At 41.3% G+C, this 20,928-nt stretch overlaps 1 protein-coding gene across 1 annotated transcript in view; it reads left to right on the forward strand.

Annotated features, from left to right (window-relative positions):
• Positions 1-20,928, forward strand: part of LOC136675087 (astrotactin-2-like) — a 469,599-nt gene that overhangs the window by 280,452 nt on the left and 168,219 nt on the right. The window contains exon 10 of the mRNA XM_066651501.1: positions 3,015-3,152. Coding sequence (XP_066507598.1) covers positions 3,015-3,152 — 138 coding nt within the window. The remainder of the gene's footprint in view (positions 1-3,014; positions 3,153-20,928) is intronic.

The raw sequence follows: 20,928 nt of genomic DNA on the forward strand, positions 1-20,928 counted from the left end.
TGAGAGCCGCCTATATCTCTCCTCCCTGTCTGAACGAATGAAGAGGTAGTGGCTGAGAGACGCTCCCCAGACATCTGCCTCTGTCTGGAAAGACTCATCTTAAACAGGGTGTCCTTCCGGATGCTGCTTTCTGAGCTGAGCAAGGTCAGACCAAAGCCCCAGGGCCCAACACTAGGGGGGCTGCAGGACCACTCTAGCCTGAGGCAAAGTCCTGGCTCTGGGCTTTTTCTGGAGCTTTCATAGAATGGCTTTTTTTTTTTTTGATGGTTCTGTTTCTTGATGGGTGTATTTTCCATGACATTTCAGATGAAGGCTGAGGGCTACAGCGACTGGAGGCTGGATTTATAGGCAACGGCAAAGGATTTTTATGACCGGCAATTGATTTCTTTGGCAAGTCCAACCTTGGGAGATTGTCCGGTGCTATATTTAGGATTTGGAGAAGACAAAAACTACCAACAAATAAAGAAAAAAGTAGAATTGAGAAATGTACAGAGAGAAATGTAGACTTTATTAAGCGTTAATAGAGATCCAGAAATATCTGTCACAACTCCAGCAAATCAAATTATACCGGCAAACCTTATACACCTACACAATAGACGTTTCTGATCATTTGGCCACTGTATAATAAAGCTCATTGAAAATTGTAAAATGCAATTTAACAGTATAGCACAGTAATTACAAAGTAATAACACATGAACAAGCCTATAGACTGGATCCTTAGCTTCAGACGCACTGACTGTGAAGGTGTTGGTGGGTAATTTTGTTAAATAAGTGGATTACACTCTATGAATGCTGCCTTATGCAGAGACTTAGCTATTATGAACGCACCAGCATCGCTTAATTAGCTCAATCCGTCTGTTCTGACTGATTGCGCTGCCGAGGCTGGAGCGTGCCATAATCATTACGTATAGTAATTATAATTTCTTGCCTTGCCAATTAACAGTCCATCACCGTTTAATTAGCAAATTTACAAAGCGCATGAGGTGAATGTTTCCTAGCTTTCTACACACACAGTCTGCAGAATGCTGTTTGTTTTTATCCATTATAAAATCCTTGCCAAGCTGTAAAGAAAATAAACACCAGCTGAAAAAATGGGGTCTCAAATAGACCCCCCCCCACCTCCTCCGCCACCTTACTTACCCGAGCTGTCATCCCACTCTCGACACAATCATTTAATGCAGCCGCTCTGGAGGTGATGGATGATTCAGAGAAGGAGCCAATCGATGGCAGTTCTAGTGTCAGCTGATGAGCTGGACCATGGGTGTGTTATTTATGAGCAGGAGTGTGTATTGATCCGGTCTGATTCACTATGTACTTGTCTATATCATAGGTCAGGGTCCATCTTTGCTTAGTGGTCAAGCTTTATAAGAGCTAATGCTGACAAGTGATGGACAAGGAGTTTTGGAAAGGCTAGGGCTTTTAATGTGGATTTGCTGAGTTATTACTCTGTAGTAACATGATTATATGTTATATTACATGGCAATAACATGAGAATCGCTTTGCTACTCAGATTAGATGTAGAGTCTGCACTGAGCAAAGCAATGTATGGAAGCACGATACGTTGGAATTGTCCAGATTTGTGTTTGCGTATGTTTGATTGTTTATATATTCACAATTTCAAATCCTACAAATAAATCTAAATAAACTACTTAAATAATCTAAATTTAAATAATTAAAATTCTTATTTTTGTTGACTTTGTAAATACATTAAGTGTAGCAAGTTCATAAGGAAGTGAAATTGGCCTTGCCCTCTCATTTGCATATTACAGATAGGCTCTGTTACTTCACAAAGCCATATGCTAATTAGCAGCTTGTCATCAGCTGGGGGAAAGATTCAGGGTGACTTCCAGAAAGTCCGATTTGCAGCGAGTGATTAGTAAAAACTCAGAGCGGAAGGAGATCCACTTAATATTCCTGATTCGTGGAGGAGTAGATTAATTTCTGTGAGCTAATGATCCGTTCACTGGAGACAGCAGTAAGTGCTTTATGAAGAACATCGCCAAGCAGTTTTTAGCATCCAGTGTCAATAAAAGTAAACACAAGGTGACGTGAACTGGGGTTAATTCTTAGAGCATTTCTATCTGTGTTGATGAAACTGTAACCAATCAAACAGCAAACAATATTAATTAGTGAATATTTATTATATTTGATGTTTTGAACAGATGAATATGTAAATGTTCTGTCCTTTCAGAATGATCCAGTTTAGGCTCAGTAGAGTGGGTCCCCTCTGAAGGGATGGTTGCATTTAAAATAGGGTGATTGCGGAGTTAATGATACATCCAACATTTTAAATATCAATGTAGTGGCTGTTTCGTTACATGATATTAATTTAGTTTCTTTTTATTTATACTATGAATTTTGAAGGTTATTATTTGATACTGAAAACCATTGTTGTGAATAAATGTATATGTTTACAGTGAAATGGGTTTTATTTTCTATTTATTAGGGTTTATTAGTGTTAGCACTGCCCCCTGCTGTTCAGTAGTGTGTGTAAATGTGTGTTTCACTGCACGGATTGGGTTAAACGAGGATAACATTAATTCAGTTGAATAATGTAAGCTGAAATGTGAATGAGTTGGTCACTTTAGTGGAGGGTAAACTGTTTTGAGGTATGTAAATATTATTGTGTGTGTGTGTGTGGTGGGGGTACGGTTAAAGACGGAACTGTCAATAGAGATAGAGCAGCCTTGTTGATCATTCTCCTGATGTGGTTTATTGATGCGGTGGTCCTTCTGATGACTCTGTGTCATCTGTGATGGTAAGCCCCTCAATAACGGCTATATCAGGAATTACAGGAAATCACTGGCTCAGCTGCAAGGTTTAACCTTTACAGCCTCACTGTCTGAACACAGCCTCAGGATGTTCATGTAACGTTGTGTAAATCTAGAACCTTCCTATTGGTCAGTTTGACACCAGTGTGTAAGTGTAAAGGCAGTGATGTGAAGATGACACTTTCTGTGATGCTAATGTTGTTAAAGAGCACTGAGTGGTGGTGTCTTTTGTTTTTATTGTAGGTCATCGTACAGTTTGGGCCAAGGCCTTTGGCTGCCAGTCAGCAAGAGCTTTGTGGTGCCACCCGTGGAGCTGTCCATCAACCCCATTGCTAGCTGCAAGACAGATGTTCTGGTCACGGAAGACCCCGGGGAAGTCCGGTGAGAGGAATTAATTCATTTGTTCATTCATCATTACATTCATTTTTATTTAAAGTTGTCTGAACTGTTCATTTACCTCAACTTCACTCTTATCTTCATGATCACCATCATCAACATCATCATCGTCACCGTCATTATCAACGTCATCATCACTATTTTTATCAACAATTTTTTGGAAAATAAATACTTTCTACTTGGAAAACAATTGTAAAACGTTACTGCACACGTGAAAAAAACAACTGCTCAGTGATTTCCAGTATCATTCATCCATTCACTCATGCATTCATCCATTCATCCACTCATGCGCATCAGTTCATTCATTCATTCATTCATCCATCCATTCATTCATTCATTCATTCATTCATGCATTCATTTGTTCATTTGTCAATTTATTAATTTATTAATTCATTCATCCATCCACCAATTCATGTGATCATTCATTCATCAGTTCATCCATATATTAGTTCGTTCAACAAGTCCTTAATCTATTAATTCATTTATTCATTCATTCATTTGCTTGTTTGTTCACTCATCCATTTATTATTCGATTCACTCACTCACTCACTCGCTCATTCATTCATTTATTCATTGACCAGAGCATCTAAATCTGAATCTGAAGTCTACCCAATATCATTAGGCACAGGGAAAGAACACACTACTAGTCAATTACAGAGTATTACACATTCACCAGGTTACTCTCTCACACTCACACACACACACACACACACACACACACACACACACACACACCTGCGGACAGGTTTACACAGCCAATCCACCTACCATCGTGTTTTTAGACTGTGGGTGCAAACAAGTTTGCCCAGATTAAACCCACGCTGACACAGGGAGAACACCTTTATAGAGACCTCAGTCTCAGATTAAAGTTGGACAGCAACCGAATAACATCATCTAATAAGTTTATAGCTCACTGAGGCCTCACCACTGGCCGTGCAGCACCTGCCCAGAGAGGTAACGAGCCGTGGAAGAAACCAGAGCTGCAACCCGGGAAGCAGAGCTCAGAGCCAGGCCCTGAGCTGAGCTGCGCTGACCGAGGCAGGGCTGAGGCCACATGGCTCTCCTTGGCTCCGAGCTCCACCTCCTGGGTCGAAGCTCTGTCTTCTTCCACGGCTTGTTACCTCACAGTTATCTTGTTACAGAGGCAGCGCACGGCCAGCAGTGAAGCTTTAGAAAGCCCCCTGGGTCAAGTCTCCGGGGGCTGGGGTCGGGAATGTGAGCCAGAATCATAAGTCGACGAGTGTGTAGTTGTTTGGTGGGTGATCGCGCAGCTGAAGCAAGGTCCCCTTTGGGCTGAGCAATGCACTTATTTCCGTATAAGTTTGGATATAAGAACATTGTTATTCAAATACGCAGAAACAAACAGTAAGCATCATGTTTCTCAAACTTTTCCCTGAAGTTGTTGATGTCGTGTTGGGATAAAAAGGCCTTGTGCATCTGGCTCTGAGTTTATCTCTCGCCCAATGTGAAGCGTAGTTCATTGTGTTCCTACGCTCTTCCTGAAGGCAAAAAAAAAAAAAAAGAAGAAGAAAAATAAAACCCTCGCCATGTCACTGCCTCCCACCTCTTTATTCCTGATGCTAAGTGATAGGCTCCAAACCTGCCGTTGACACGAAAAGCCTCTGGGGGACGCAGCTATTTATTTCGCCTCTGAACTGCATCTAACACTCACACTTTGTAGCACACTTTTCTGCCACGTTTACAATATCAGGTTCGATCACAAGCTTCTGTTCCTTTCTTGCGAGACTTTCCGGAGATATTAAATCACACCCGATGCGTAGTAAAAGCCGCGGCGGCCTTGTGATTTGCTGGTTTATTTTAAACGTCCATTTATCGGGCCGTAAATTTGAGCTTAAAAGCCTGTCGTCCAAGGAATTATATACTAAGGAGATTCTAGTCCATTATGGGGGATATTTAAGCTGCTATGAGACATGCCCGAGTGTTATACAGTCTATGCCAAAAGTAATGCACTTCTTAAAGGTGAGGTTAGTGATTTATGGCCCTTGAGAGTTCCTCCGGTTTGAGTTGAGCTCTTGTGCTTTGCTGTATTTGATTTTGGAATATATGGCTTGCACTCTATCTCCCTGCATATCTAAGCACTTCTTCTAATGAGGAGATACTTTAAAATGCAGCATTTGCTCAAAATAAAGCCCACTGCACTGGACCATGGAGTCGTTCATCAGCTCAGGGTCCAGGAGTTCCACCGAGTTGAGATCATGGTGAAGAGTTTCCTACCCTCCTCCAAAAGTTACATAGCGCAGTCCCTGCAGTGCAGAACCCAGAACAGCAATGGAAGAAGCAATGTTCATCCTATTGCAGCTTAGTGGAGCATCACAATTATTTGGAAGGTGTAATCTTGAAGTAAAAATATTACGTAGAGCTCCTTTAACTCTTTCATGGCAGTGAAATACACACACACTAGTGATTAGTGGCAGTGAGCGGTCAGCAGCCACGTCAGCATCCACAAAGCAGTTGAGGGTTTGGTCTCTTGCATAAGGGCATTTCAGCTGTGGATTTTGAAGAGATATATCTGTTATTTTCTCCCTCCACCCCATTTTTCCTGCGGTTCCAGGGGAATACAGCAAATCAACCTTTGTTCAGTTTTACTTTTTACAGTGTCATTTAAGGAAATCTATGTAGTATTTTTAGGAACCACCCCCAGCCTTAACCTTGATTTCAGGACAGCGCTAAAAAGAAAAAAGTGATTTAGACTCTGCAACTGCAGCTGTACCAAATCTTAGCACATGTAAAGGAAACAATGGCCACCTCAAAACAATGCTGTCATTCAGGAGTGGTTCTTGTTTCTCTATGGACATGTGGACCCAGACCATGCCAAATGTCCCTCCAATAGTGTAAGTAAGCTACTGGGCCCTCTCCTGTACGGGTTTGATCCCAATTCAAGATGATGGAAAGTGAGGGATCAATGTTTTCCCATGTCTTTGTAGATCAGTGACTACAGTCTTTGCACCGCAGGCCTCTCAAATATCCTTGGGCCGAGGGTTTTTTGCAGGAAACAGTCCTCATTACTAGAACGACACGCTCCCGTCTTTCTTACAGAGCCCTGGACAATGGAAATCAACGTCTCCTGAGCCTTGTTTCTCCAAAGAAACTCATTTATGTGACATAATTATCAGCAATTATGTGATTGAATACTGATGTTGGAGCAGGTCCCTGCAGCGTGTGCTCAGGTCCTCAGCAGATCTCACACACATTTTCCATTCTCGGTGTGAAAACTCCACTAAACTCGCATTTCACGTTGGAAAATAAACACGGCTAATCCTCTTGGCGCTGGCTGGCTAACGCAGCTGTCAGCTGTGTGGTGGGACATCTGGGCCTTGCAAATCAAGGCCTGCTGCAGAGAAATGGTAAGAGCTGTTTAGTTTAGGCAAAACACAACAACGTGTCCTGTATGAATGCATCCAATCTGAACTGTACACTCAGAATGCTGTATAAACACATTTGTTGTGTGAGGATTTAAGCTACGAGATAGTCCTCCATTGCTCCAGAGAACAGAGTTCCATGGCTGTTTTGCTCAGTGCTGAGGAGGTTATATAATGTTCTAGCTGACATTTGGCATTGATCATGGTGATCTTAATGCCATGTGAAGTGCCCTACTGTCCATTACGGGGTCACCATGAAGTAGATGACTTCCTCATGACAGCTTAAAAACTCAGTGCATATATTACCAAAAAAAAAAAAAAAAGCACTGAAGCTTTGTAAGAATTGTAAACATCTCTGTTTTAATTCAATATAATTCATATACTTTCACTGTCCTTCTGTTACTGTTGCAATAAATGCATTCATGATCTTTCTCCAGAAAGTGTGCTGTAATGTGAGAGAGTTACAAACACGTTTATTATTTTAAAGCTTATGTTATGTATTAAGTTTAGTGTCCAGGGTTTAGAGTCAAGGGTTAAGTTTAGGTTCAAGGTTTAGGTTCAAAGGAAAATTTAAAGTGGATTTTGTGTGCTATTTTGAACATTTGTGCGTACATTGTAAAAAAAAAAAAATTCTTGTAAATTTTACAGTAAAATACTGGCAGCAGAGTTCCCAGCCATTTACCGTATTTTTACAGGAACACTACTGTATTTCAAATTTACAGCATATTACTGTAATTGAGTAATACAATACTTTACTGTAAATATTGGCATTTACAGTAAATAACTGGCAGCAGATTGTTTTATGAATGACTGTTAAATTTATTACACATTGTGCAAATCTTTTTCTCAAATAATCTAGGTCTCCATCTTGAGACTTGTGCATTAACCTGGGTCCTGCAGTGTGTATTTTGGATTACGACAGCGATGCACTTCTTATAATAGGTGAAAGCCTCTGTGGTATTAATGAGCCCTCTTCCCATCGAGAACACTTCCGTTCCGAAGACAAACAAGCCGCTCCTACAGTATTTGGACGGGATTTAATAGTGATCAATGTTGGAAGTAACTCTGCTCCTCGCTGTTTGAACGCCGAGTGGAGAAGCAGGCTTTGATTTATACCACACGATTGGAAATGAAAATAAATGCTTTGCAGACGCAGTGATTTAGGATTTGTTCCATTTTTATTATTTTTTTTTATATATTACGCGGCAGAACAGTTTAATTAGCTTTTGCTTTCGCTCCTCCGTGAATATTTATCTCCCCATTTCATATTTTATTGCCCCTCCCCATCCCCATCCCACTTTAATATGCCTGCTCTAACATTAATGTTATTTATCAAAAAAATAATTGTTCCTCTTTCAAACAGACCCCGAACTTCTTGGCCCTGAGGAGAGGCGGCGTGGTGAAAGATTTATTAGGCTTAATTAGTATTTAACATCATGCCAGGAACAAAATAATAACTGGGAGAACATTAATGACGGAAGCATACATTTCATGAGTGATTAGCGAAGTTTCAGAGGAATACATTAAACGGCTTGAATGTATCTGGCTAATAATTAGTTTCTCTGCTGCATGGGAAGTGTCTGTCAGATCACGCCACTCAATAAATAATGAAGACTCTTAACGATGTTAATGATATTCAAAGGGAAGACTCGTCAATGGAGGGCTCTTACTGGAGCAAAGAACGAAAAGAGCTTCACAAAAGACAAACCTCTTTTTTTTTCCTAGTACATAAAATGGAGCCTGAAATTCCACCTTAAATGATGAAGTTTCTCAAGTTGTCTCGAGTTTAGACACATTTTGGCAACCTGTTGGTTCTTTAAGGGCTTCTACTGCTCTTTAAGGAGCTTTAACCAAGATGTCTGGGACATTTCACTCAGGATTTGATAGCATTCTGCCATTTGAACTTTAACAAAGTCAGGATCAGATGGTGGATGATTAGTTCTGAATCACAAACACCACATCGACTCATCCCTCAGGTATTAAATACACCTGATTCACACCAAAGAATGCAGCCCCCCTGCCCCACCATTCCACATCCGAATACTGACACTTTGCATCGAGTATAGAGCTTGTGTGAGGATATTGCAATTCATTTTATGTGATTCTGTGGAGGACTCTGTGATTCTGTGAGGATTCGCAAGAAGGGTGCATTTTAGAGAGTTGTCTAAACATATAGTGTATTGTGTTGGTAGGTGTAGCACTGTGAGTAGCAGCCTTTACATGAAAAACAGCCCAGGGTGGTTTTTAAAAGGCCAATTTCATGTCGCCAAAACATGTCCCAGTCTGTATGATAATGTATACAAGCAGTAAACAAATGCTACCTTCCAGCGCAAGGCGAATGGCATCCCCAGCATTTCAGAGTCGTTTGCCATGGAAAAGGAAAATGAATGTTGTGCCTGGAGGCAGGAAAACAGACGCTGGAGCGGATTTACAGTTGAGGCTTTGATCTGTTAAGGGCTAAGCACAGTTTTAGGGTAAAACCCTGCTCCGGGAAGATGTCTAATCAGCTTGCATGAGTGACATGTCTATTGGTTAATTAATTTCTCCTCTGATGATGTTTTGGGCTCCAGTATCTGCATGTTAAAGGATCAGAGTTATTAATTTGAGAAGCTAAGTTTGTTCATTCAGACTCTTGTTTTAATTATAGCCCCGCAGCCAATTAGATGGGCAGAAAGTCTTGGCATTTGGAAGATGGACGCTAATCGATTGTGTGTGGTTGTTGAAATGGAGAGTTGAGTTAAAATAGTCTTGGCTTAGAGCTTTGTAATGGACTGAGATAGGATTTGTTTTTGAGCCAATTATTTGGTGTGAAGATGCGGCCATGAAACACTTATTGCTTCATTTTACTTCCCTTTGCCAAGTGTGCATCAAGAGCTCCAAAAATGAGTATGTATATGAGGAAATGGGGTAGAACTGAACTTAATATTCTGAAACACGAATTTGTAATAAATGCACACGTTGGACAAAGTTCTTATTGCAGACTTTCTGGAGTTTAGGGCTAGGCTTAAGCTTCGACCAGCGTTTCTCAAAGTGTGGGTAATGCAGGTGGGGAGCACGGAGTCGGAAGAAATTAGCATTTTTATTCCTTTCTTTATTAAGGCCTTTCTGTTTTGCCAATAAAGCTCCCGCAATAAAAATCACCCACTCACAATGGATTCATTAATAGCCCTTAAACATACAAAAAAATCATTAGATAAGAGACCAGAAAAACATAACTTGCCTGGAACCAAAATATGATTTTTTTTTCGAAAACTTTATTTTGAAAATCCTCCACAGAGGTTAACGTGTTTTGGCTGGGAGTCAGACACAGCCTTTGTTAAGGCACCTGTTCAAATATAAAGCTTCACTGTCAGAGTCTGGTTTATAAAGTTAGTGTTGACCAGCTCTGGTCTGAGGTCAGTAACGAGAGCACAACAGATAACAATGAGGGATAATTACAGTTATAAAACGGGCTTGTATTTAACTGTTAGGGAAACAGAGGAGGATCTGAGAGTTAGTGAAGATTAATATTAGTTGTGTTCACGTTGTGAGAAAGTGCCATAGTGTGTTGTCACTCTCTAAAGTTAACGTTAATCAAATGCTGTTCCACATTGTTATAAATGCAGCATTTTACTGCCTTATCTCCAGGAATCAGCTTATAGCTAATATTCTGGTTATGGATGGGCTTTGACTCAACAAAAATGTCCCCCACCAAAACATCATTCATTCCTATGTTCTTGCACCTGCCTTTGCCTGGTTTCACACAGATTAAATAGTGAGAAACTGAAGCACAGATTATTTAGTGGCCTATTTTGTGATGTTAAAGTGGTATCTGGTGTTATAATGTTAAGCTACTGATTTAGAGATTGAAGTTGATGTTGTTTAAAAAAATTACGAAATTGTAAACTTCCATGTATTTTATTACATTTTATTTATTTATTTATTTATTTATTTATTTTTTTTTGGGGGGGGGGGGGGTGATAAGGTACAGGTGGGTGCGGAACCACTGGTTTAGACTTAGTTTTAAGTTCAGGGTTTGTGGTTAGGGTTGGGATTGAGGTTAAATTGCAGTTTTAGGGTTAAGGTTAGGTTTTAGGGTTAGGGTTTGGGGTTAAGGTTTAGGGTTAAGTTTACAGTTTGGGGCAAAGGTTGAGGGTTAAGATAAGTGCTTTGGGGTTAAGGTTTAGGGTTAAGTTTAGGGTTTTGGGTTAAGGTTTAGGGTTAAGGTTAGGGTTTTGGGTTAAGGTTTAGCGTTAAGATAAGTGCTTTGGGTTAAGGTTTAGGGTTAAGATAAGTGCTTTGGGTTAAGGTTTAGGGTTAAGATAAGTGCTTTGGGTTAAGGTTTAGGGTTAAGATAAGTGCCTTGGGTTAAGGTTTAGGGTTAAGATAAATGCTTTGGGTTAAGGTTTAGGGTTAAGATAAGTGCTTTGGATTAAGGTTTAGGGTTAAGATAAGTTATTTGGGTTAAGGTTTAGGTCTAAGATAAGGGTTTTGGGTTAAGGTTTAGGATTAAGATAAGGGTTTTGGGTTAAGGTTTAGGATTAAGATAAGGGTTTTGGGTTAAGATTTGGGGTTAAGATAAGGGTTTTGGGTTAAGGCTTAGGGTTAAGATAAGTGTTTTGGGTTAAGGTTTAGGGTTAAGATAAGTGCTTTGGGTTAAGGTTTAGGGTTAAGATAAGTGCTTTGGGTTAAGATTTAGGATTAAGATAAGGGTTTTGGGTTAATGTTTAGGATTAAGATAAGGGTTTTGGGTTAAGATTTAGGGTTAAAGGTGGGGTTAAAGCTGATTTTTTTTTTTTTTTTCACACTGGACAAGCGTAAGAAATTCACCAAGGGTGAACTGTATTTGGTTTACAATACATAATGTTTGGGAGTGTATTTTAGTCTAAATTCACATTACGTTTTCATCCTGCCGATTAATTTATTAAGAAACCTTACCTTCTGATGTCCACAAAAGATAATATTTAAAATATTTATCCCAACAAACTTTCAGGATGAAACCAGCTAGCAACAAATTCATGGAATCTGGCCATACATTTATAAAGTTGTGCTAGCATTACTACCACTGCACAGCCATCTCTCTGATCTAAGCGAGACTTGGCTGCTCACAAGGTCTTAGCCGCCTCCATACATTCCATCCCCTTGGCGGAGAGTGGTGAGATTTTATCCGATCAATAGCTCTACTAAGAGCTAGCTTTCCATGCAGGTAGTGTTTTGACCTTGGGTCAGCTTTATGACTAGATCCACACAAACAGACACAAACCACAAGCCTTGCCGTTAAGCTACAGAGGATTTCCTTAAGAATAACATTGCAGAGAACTTAACTCTCTCCAAGTTAACAATGTGCCGCGGATCTCTTTTTCATCCGCCAAACATACGTCAGACTCAGGCCTGTCCCAGATACAAAGACATTTGCATATTTTAATGCCTTCTTCAGCAACAAATCACTCTTGGAAGACCTTCCAGAGGACGGGCCTTTCATTTTGATTTAGCAGATTCATTAGCTTCATGCTAATCCACTCTGCAGTACATGGGTCAATCCCCATAGTGGTGGCAAATGTGGGGACTAATGTACTTCCAGTGTGAAATGGAGGTGGTTTCTTTGAAGAACACCTTGAGCTTTTTGAAAATATAGTTAAAGGACCTCCCTATTTCCTTTAAACCCCAAATCATCTGTGCCAATACAAATTTTGATAAATATTTACATTTTATTTGACCAGTATGATTCTTCTTGGTGGAAATGGCATTATCAGGTGGGAACAATTGCAATACTGTGTGCTAGTTATGTTACTAACTCGTATTTATTTATTTAATTGTTATTATTATTGTTGTTGTTGTTGTTGTTGTTTTTGGACATATTTACTCAAATTTCATGTACCTACTTATCCCATTTCTGGTACAGGTGGGTTTGGAGCCTATTCGTATTACTGGGCGCAAAGCTATTTACTAAAAATGCAAAATTATACCCATCCTTTCTCAGTATCTGTATCAGTGTCAAATCCTCTATATAAACTCTAATTATCACTAACAAGCCTTCTACAGGCCTCCACTGGATTCCAGTCCACTCCAGGCCTTTGAGGTCAGAAAGTTTCCTTCTGAACACTGCGATCTTTAGTTCCCTCCTTCCAGATTCTTGATGGGATTCAGGTCTGGACTCTGAGAAACAGAGTTGAACTTGTTTGCCGTTGACCATGTATTCATTGCTCTGGCTGTGTGTTTCAGATCATTGTCCTGTTCAGTGTCTAAGCAAGGTCATTTTCTGCTGTGAGTTGCTTGATATTTTCTTCAAGAACCTTGCTGTAATCCTCTTTTCTTATGATGCTGTTTACTTTAATGAGGTTTTCTGGCCCCCTGACTGAAAAATACACTCCCTAAACATCACATTCCAACCACCATGTGTTACCCTGGGGCTGGCATTATAGCATTTTGGGACTGTAAGCCTTCACCATTCTTTTGCCAAAAAGAAAAGTCAAGTAAGTGCACAAACAACTTCATTTTCTTTTAATCTAAGCATGGAACTATGCCTTTTACCACTTGTTTGTCATTTACTGCCAGAAATAACCGACGGTTCTTTCCAGTATATTGTTTTACTTCTGTAATATCTCGACCAAAATCAAATTACTCTCAGTATTTGACTGACGATCATTTTAATACGTTTATACAAACACATTGTATCTACTTATTAATTTATTGTGTTGTTATTTAATTAGTTATTAAATTAATACCACTCTGTGAAGAAATAGGATTGATATTTTGTTTTACAATTGTATTAAAAGCCACTTAAACAGCAATCAAAAATAAATATTAACCGTAAATATATTGTTAATTTTGATATTCTGTGGTTTCCTGATGTGCTTTGTGTCTATTTCTGTGGTTTCAAAGTTGTGGGGGACCTCAGTGTTCAATCTTCTGTTGTAAAGTTTGTCTCCTGTTTTCGAGTGCTGTATTTGGTCAGATGTGGTTGTGGACTGTATCCTCGTGAACCCCTGGGGTTTGGAGAGTGTTTGGTCTAAACTCTAGTCAAAACTGAACCAAGCGACTAGAAGCACTTCATAAACCCCCTTCAATCAATTACTCTCCAACCGTGCTCAAAGCCCATTGCTCCGTCAATAGGAAGCTGTCGATAAGTAGAGGAGACGGTCAGCAGCCCTGCCTTAGTGATGAATAGTCCACTCAACCCATGCAAGCCTGCTCCCTGGCCGCTCCACGTCAAAATAATCCATACACACCATCACTCAGTCATCGGTTTTTAATACGGGACCTGCTCTATGTGGCGCGTTTTCCCATAGGGCACGGCGGCAGGTCTGATGAAGTAGCATTGTGTGGCTTTAGTCTCACTTGTCTCGCATGTTAGATGTCTCAATTAAAGGCTGCAAGGCTTGGCGATGCCAACACTAGCACGGCAAAAAAAAAGCTAGGCTTGTTTGCGAAGTGAGGGCACCGGCGCATTCATCAACTTCAGAGAAACCCGGACCAATTATAAGTTTGGTAATCACGCTCAGGCACAATGTCGCCTTCCAACCGAGGTGATTTATCTCCCCCCAGAGCAAGGGGAGGGAAGGGAGGAGGGTTCTGGAGCAGAGAAGGGAGATTAATAACAGCAGATTAATGTCACTAGCCGCATGCAACTTAATCCTGCATGGCTGCTTTGTGCCAATGCAGGACTTTCCAGCGTGGCTAATTACTGAGAGACAGGCGCCGGCCGCTACAGATTACCGCAATTAGACCACTGGCCGATAAGCCAGCGTTTTTGGGCACGCAGGTGGGATGCAGGCTCATTCCTGCCTTATAACTTTGCGCTGGTAAGTGGCTGTCGGTGTCAGATAATGGATTCAGAAGGCCATTAGTCTCTGCCAGCCCTTACAAGCTCAAGGGTGAAATCTGGTGCATAAAGAACATCAGCTCAACCTTGGACACATTGATCTTTTGTGGTGTACTTTATTGTGTTGCTGAATATTAATTTCTATGCACAGGGGAAGTGAGGATAAGGCCAATTTAAAGTGTTTTCATTTGTTGTCAATAGCAAATTGGAGAAGGGGGAAATCTGGGTAAGATCAGTTTAGAAGTGATGAGATATTTGTGAACCAGCAACCTCGTCTCAAAGTCGTATATATTATTAAAGACAGTTATTGGGGTTTGTACAATGTGTACTAAGTATTTAATATGTATATTATTATTATTATTATTATTATTATTATTAAATATTGAATATTTATATTATATTTTATATATAGTTTATATATTAAGTTAAACCAACACATTCACACACAGAGTATCACACTGGACTAATGTTATTGAGTTTATTCTAATATTGAGTGTTATTTGTTGTTTGTTTGTTTGATTTTTAGCAAATAAACACTTACTTCCATGGCAAACGACTTTACTGATAAAACGTTTTTAAATCAATCTTATAATACCTGGTGCCTAAAATTTATGCAGATTGCTGTGTATGTATATCAAACTTAAAATGTATGTTAAACCTAACCCTACATTTAATTATAACCCTAAATCAACAGAATTGACAAAAAAAAAAAAAAAAAAAAAAAAAAAAAAACAGCACCACCAGGACTCACGGAGTGAACATAAAATTACAAGGACTTATAATAACGGTTACATAAATATTTCTTATTTCTGGAGCACTCTTTTGTTTTTGATATCTTGCTGACTTCCGAACTAATTGTACCCCATCAGTGCCTGGTGTCACTAATTTTAATTTAAGTGGCTGCAAATCCTCACAGCAATGTTGAAGTGTCTTGTCCAAAGCTTTTCTCGGAATAGCAAAGAGTAGCTGTGACGGGGAGCAACATTTGCATGAAACAAATCTGCTCTGTAGTTAGCAAGTAATATTTTAGTAAGCACCCCTCCCTAATAACATCTGTTCCGTGTTTTGTTTTGTCAAAGACTGTACAGGTTATGCCTGTTTTCAGCCCCCACCCCTTCACTCCTCTGCTCTCAGGTTTTTTTTTTTTTTTTTTTTTTTTTACACTGAAGCCATCTGTGAATGTGAATGGTTTGCATGCTTCTCCTGAGTGCACAACCTATTAGTTTCCTCCCTCACCGCTCCCTGATATTTTCTCGCCGAGTTTGGGAGTCATTTGTCAGTGCTTTGTGGTGCCTTTCTAGCTGGGCTGAGACCCAAAAAGCTGTGCGATACTGTAGCAGGTGCCCACGGACCAAGGGAGTGCCAGAAGGGATGAAATAGGGGGAGAATATATGGCGCTATGAAGGCTTTGTGAGGCAAAGGGGCTGCTGCTTTATGTGGGGTGCCACAGGGGTACATAATGGGATCCTTGCAAAATGGGTTTTCCAGTGTATAACATGACAAGTGGGGGAGTGGACTTATGACTAATGGTCTTTTCTTCAGTACGAGGCAAAAAGGAAATGTTAGGTGGGTGAGTGGACTCTTGCAAGAAGTGTGCACTCGTCCACAGTGGGAGGGTCGTGAGCAAGGCCTACAACCTTAGTTTCAATCAGCGGCAAATGAGCAGTTTTGCCCTTTTTGCATAACACATCCTTCCACATGCCTTTGCGAAAGTATGTTTCAAGCAGAGTGGGATTCTTACAAGGACCCTCTCAGACCCCACAGGATCCGTGGTATCCATCCGTCGATAATCCTGCTTGTCAAGTGGTGAAGATTTTGCGCTGTGCCATAATGGTGTGCCATCCAAAGCTCAGCAGTGGCATGAGGAGGCTAATCATGAAAGCATTCATGAAATCAACAACCCTCGAAGCCACAATCAAGGATTTCACCGCGGCCGAGTTGAAAGCCACCAGTGAGTGTTATAAAGCACACTCGGAAGATGGTGTACCATGCTGATTTCTTAAATAGAGCTGTGAATACATGGCACAACGGCATGTAGCAAGGAAACCTAGGTTAGCTCTGTGGTCAGCTATTGGGTGTTCTTTAAGACACAATAGTGCAAATCAGTTGTAAGCCAGCCACCTTCATGAGACTGTAATTGGCGCATTGGGACGTCCACTCTGAAATTATTTCAAATAATTGCCATACGTATGGTCTTTCTTTTTGAATGGAGTTCTGCTACTCATTGATAGGCCATTAACAAGCTCATAGAGAGTGGACAGCTTAATTGCCTGTCTTGTGTTACCCACTGTTTCACTGAGGAGACTGTCTGAAAAGAGCCCTAGAAATAGAAATAGCTCTGAATCATGATGGAGGTGTAATTGACCGGCTGGCGTACAACCAAAGAAATACAAAGGGATCGATTGCTCTAATTCCATTTTTCTTCCAGCTACCGTTTCCAAATCCCTTTCCCCGTGCCACCTGACAGACTGCAAAAAGATATGAAAAGCCCCTTGTAATTTCATAATGGGGTCCACTGAGAGCAAACGCTGCAGAGAATAGATTTATGGTCTATTGTATTGCGGGAGCAAAAGACAACTATTAAATGTACATCGAAGGCTGGACATTCCCGTTCTTGGCTTGGGGCATTTCTGTTCTTGCACCTTCTTTCCTCACACGAACAGTTGTACAATATCTGAGCCTAGAGTCTCTGGCTTGGCAATAAAAACATCTTTCCTCCCCTTCATTTTCTTTACTTTAAAGTGACCTCACTGCTGTAATAGCAGAGCAGATGGAAGGGACACTGAGGGGATTGAAAGCTAGGGCCGTTTGCACCGCAGACAGATAGGAATCCTTGCGGACCACAAGGTCTTTCTTTGCCTTGGAATAGTCTGTATGTGAACACTCGAGGGTGCAGAAGACAGTGGAATAGTGCACTAAAGGTCACGCTGACCATATGTCTCCAGCTTTGTTCGTGTGATTGCCATCCAAGCTTCCAGAACCCTCACAAGCAGACAATCAGTCCCCGAGACAAACAGAAAGCTTGGAAACATGCTTTCCGTGGTGTCATGACCTTTGCATTTTGCAGACTACAAATTACAGCGGCGAAGAGGGGATGTTTGGGGCTGAAAGGATGTATGATTTTTGAATCAGAAGCAGCGGGATGAAACAGCAGAATGTTTCACAGAAGAGCAATGAGATTTTCAAATATCTATGATTCTGAGTCATTTTACAATCAGTAAGCGAGCTCCAATTTCATTGTTTCAATGCCGTTTCATAAAATCCATGCACAGTTTCTGTTATTAACCTGAGGATTAACCACTTCTCAGCATGGGAACACAGTTTTGGAGTCTTAGGGCTGAAATATCTGGGACCTGCATTAGTCAAAATTCCACAAGGACCTGGAACCACAGCAGCATTTTCCCCCTCTCTAAACAACCCTGTGTCAGAATGGCTGCATGTTCCTTTAAATGATAATGAGCTGCTCGCTGTTCACCCCGACCCGAGCGCACAGCAGTGAGGAGAGAGGAGCAGAAGCTCTGGTTTTTAGCTGTTTTCGCTCAGTTCTCTTTCTTCTCCATTGTCTTTTTCTTCGTCTTATTTCTCCACACTCGTTGTGTCAGTTTTGTTGCTTTTCCTGTCATATTTATGCTCTCACATGAATATGGTACCAGCAATTTGATTGGAGAGACTCAGACAAGAGGGCGGGGCAACTGCAAAGTCTCTGCATTTCACATCAGAGTCAAAATGGCTCATTTAACCCCCCTTCATTTCTGAATCAGGCAGATAACAGAAACCTGACTGGGTGAAATTGTATCACCAAGTGCGGGTTGGAAGGCTCTTGAGCAAAATCCCTGAGCAAAAAACTTTTCATAATTAAAATTGCAGAAGTTTCACTCTCAGTAGGTTTCAGAAAGTTATGTGTACGTCCACGAAGGTTTATCTATATTTAGTGCACACTGTAAAAATCCAGGGAATGCTCTTTTAAGTCAGATATGCACAAGTTCACATTGAAACAAGGCTGAATTCAGTCCTTCAGACCAATTTTTTTAAGCAAATTACATTTTCAAAAGTGGTAAAATTACGTGATGAAACCTCGCAGAGACCTTGCATAGCACTACATCCACCCACCTGGCAAAAAATGATCATCCAGCAGCCTGGGGTTCATGCAGATTGTAATTACATTGCTCTGATGCACTGGGAAAATGAATAAGGACAGGAAATAACATTCATAAATGTAATTTTAACTAGAACATATTCTACATAGCTGTCCGCACATGCTAAACCTGCGCTTTGGCCTCAGTCTCGAAACACAGACGTGAGAAGTGTTGCAGTTCTCCTTTCTGTTATTCCACTTCCACACTTCCAGCCCACTTCTGATGACAGCTGAGAGCAAACGCCACTGAGCGCAGGAACTCCACAATTCCTCCACATTCCCTTCAGCTCTTAACCTGACCTGTGCTCCGCTGAGGCGCTCACACACACAGTTCTTCAACCTTGTTGCTGTGGTGGTCTGAACACTTCCAATGATATAATCCAACATATGAATGTAGCTGGCAAAGTTGAAGCCATATTACATTTTAATGCATTGTTTAAATGAATAGAAAATGTCTATTAAAAAGTACATCAAATAACATCAATCAGGTCTACAGTTCCAGACTTGCTCTGCATACTTTGCTACGCTACTTTCACCCTGTTTTTCAAAGCTTAGGACCCCCACAGAAACACCACAGTCGGTGGTGGATCATTCTCAGTGCTGCTGGGACACTGACATGTTATAAGTGAATCAGACACAGAAGTGCTGCTGGAGTTTTTAAACTCTGAAGTTTTTTTAATACCTGAAGGTTGTGGGTTCGAGTCCCACTCCGGGTGACTGTCTGTGAGGAGTGTGATGTGTTTTCCCTGTGTCTGCGTGGGTTTCCTCCAGGTGGCTGTCTGTGAGGAGTGTGGTGTGTTCTCCCTGTGTCTGCTTGGGTTTCCTCCGGGTGACTGTCTGTGAGGAGTGTGGTGTGTTCTCCCTGTGTCTGCGTGGGTTTCCTCCGGGTTACTGTCTGTGAGGAGTGTGGTGTGTTCTCCCTGTGTCTGTGTGTGTTTCCTCCGGGTGACTGTCTGTGAGAAGTGTGGTGTGTTCTCCCTGTGTCTGCGTGGGTTTCCCCCGGGTGACTGTCTGTGAGAAGGGTGGTGTGTTCTCCCTGTGTCTGCGTGGGTTTCCTCCGGGTGACTGTCTGTGAGAAGGGTGGTGTGTTCTCCCTGTGTCTGCGTGGGTTTCCTCCGGGTGACTGTCTGTGAGGAGTGTGGTGTGTTCTCCCTGTGTCTGCGTGGGTTTCCTCCGGGTGCTCCGGTTTCCTCCCACAGTCCAAAAACACATGTTGGTAGGTGGATTGGTGACTCAAACGTGTCCCAAGGTGTGAGTGTGTGAGTGTCTGGCGCCCCCTCCAGAGTGTCTTCCCAGAGTGATTCTGGGTAGGCTCTGGACCCACCGCCACCCTGAACTGGATAAGGGCTACAGGCAGTTGATGAATGAATGAATGGATAATAATAATACATTCTCTATGGGGGTCCTGTGGGGGTCTATTAAAAAAGAGGTTGAAAAGTGGCAAACAAATTATGCAGAGCAACAGATACATAACAATCCATAGCTGTAGAACGACAAAGTGCTCCTGTTTGTTCAGTGGAGTGAAGAAACAAGGCCACTGCTTTAATATTTCGGCTCATTGAGGAATAGATCCTTGCTTTTATCAGTTTCCTCTCTGGAATAAGATGGATTTCAGGTGTACGTTTAGAAAAAAGTGGCAGCTTCCAATCAGTGAAGTCATCTCTCTCTGTGAAGACACTAATAACAGTATCTAAGCCTGCCCATGTCCAGTCATGTCGATAACCGGCTTCAAAAAAAGTTACCGGAACTCAGCATGTGTTCTGTGAAGCCGTAATGCTTCAGGAAACCAGTGTAGCATTCTGCAGCTGAGCTAGCATCCCACCCAGAGACATTTAGCGGAATATACATCATGATTAGTGTTGCTCATTTGCAGGACTTGCTTAGCTGGGCTTTTTAGGAACACGCGAGGTCATTAGTCTTCTGCCGACAAGGACAATGAGTCACAGAGTCGGAGGCTGTGTCCTGATTGGTGCCCGATACCCTACTTACCCCGGATAAGTTCCACTGAATTGCGTCTGTGCAACTTCTTTATGCCCTTGTTGTTTTGTGGCTGCCATTAACTTGGCTCTTTGTTACAGCCTTTGGCACCAAACTGCTCCTAATGATTCCAGTTATTTCACATTCAGGGTGATGTAGAGCATAGTTTAACATTGCTGCCCTCTACAGACAAGGATTCAATTCCCAGCTTGGGTAGGAGCACTATTCAGCTACAGGCAGATCTCCTGCATGAGACTTCTAATACTAAACAAGTGAGGGACAACACAGAATATTCTGTTACTTTATATTTGTATTGTTTTTTTTTTTTTTATTATGTTTGTTAATAATGACTTTAGGGCGGCATGATGGTGCAGAAGGTAGTGTCGCAGTCACACAGCTCCAGAGACCTGGAGGTTGTTGGTTCGATTCCCGCTCCAGGTGACTGTCTGTGAGGAGTTGGTGTGTTCT

The sequence above is a fragment of the Hoplias malabaricus genome, chromosome 2 (genome assembly GCF_029633855.1).
Source record: "Hoplias malabaricus isolate fHopMal1 chromosome 2, fHopMal1.hap1, whole genome shotgun sequence".
Taxonomy (NCBI): Eukaryota; Metazoa; Chordata; class Actinopteri; order Characiformes; family Erythrinidae; genus Hoplias; species Hoplias malabaricus.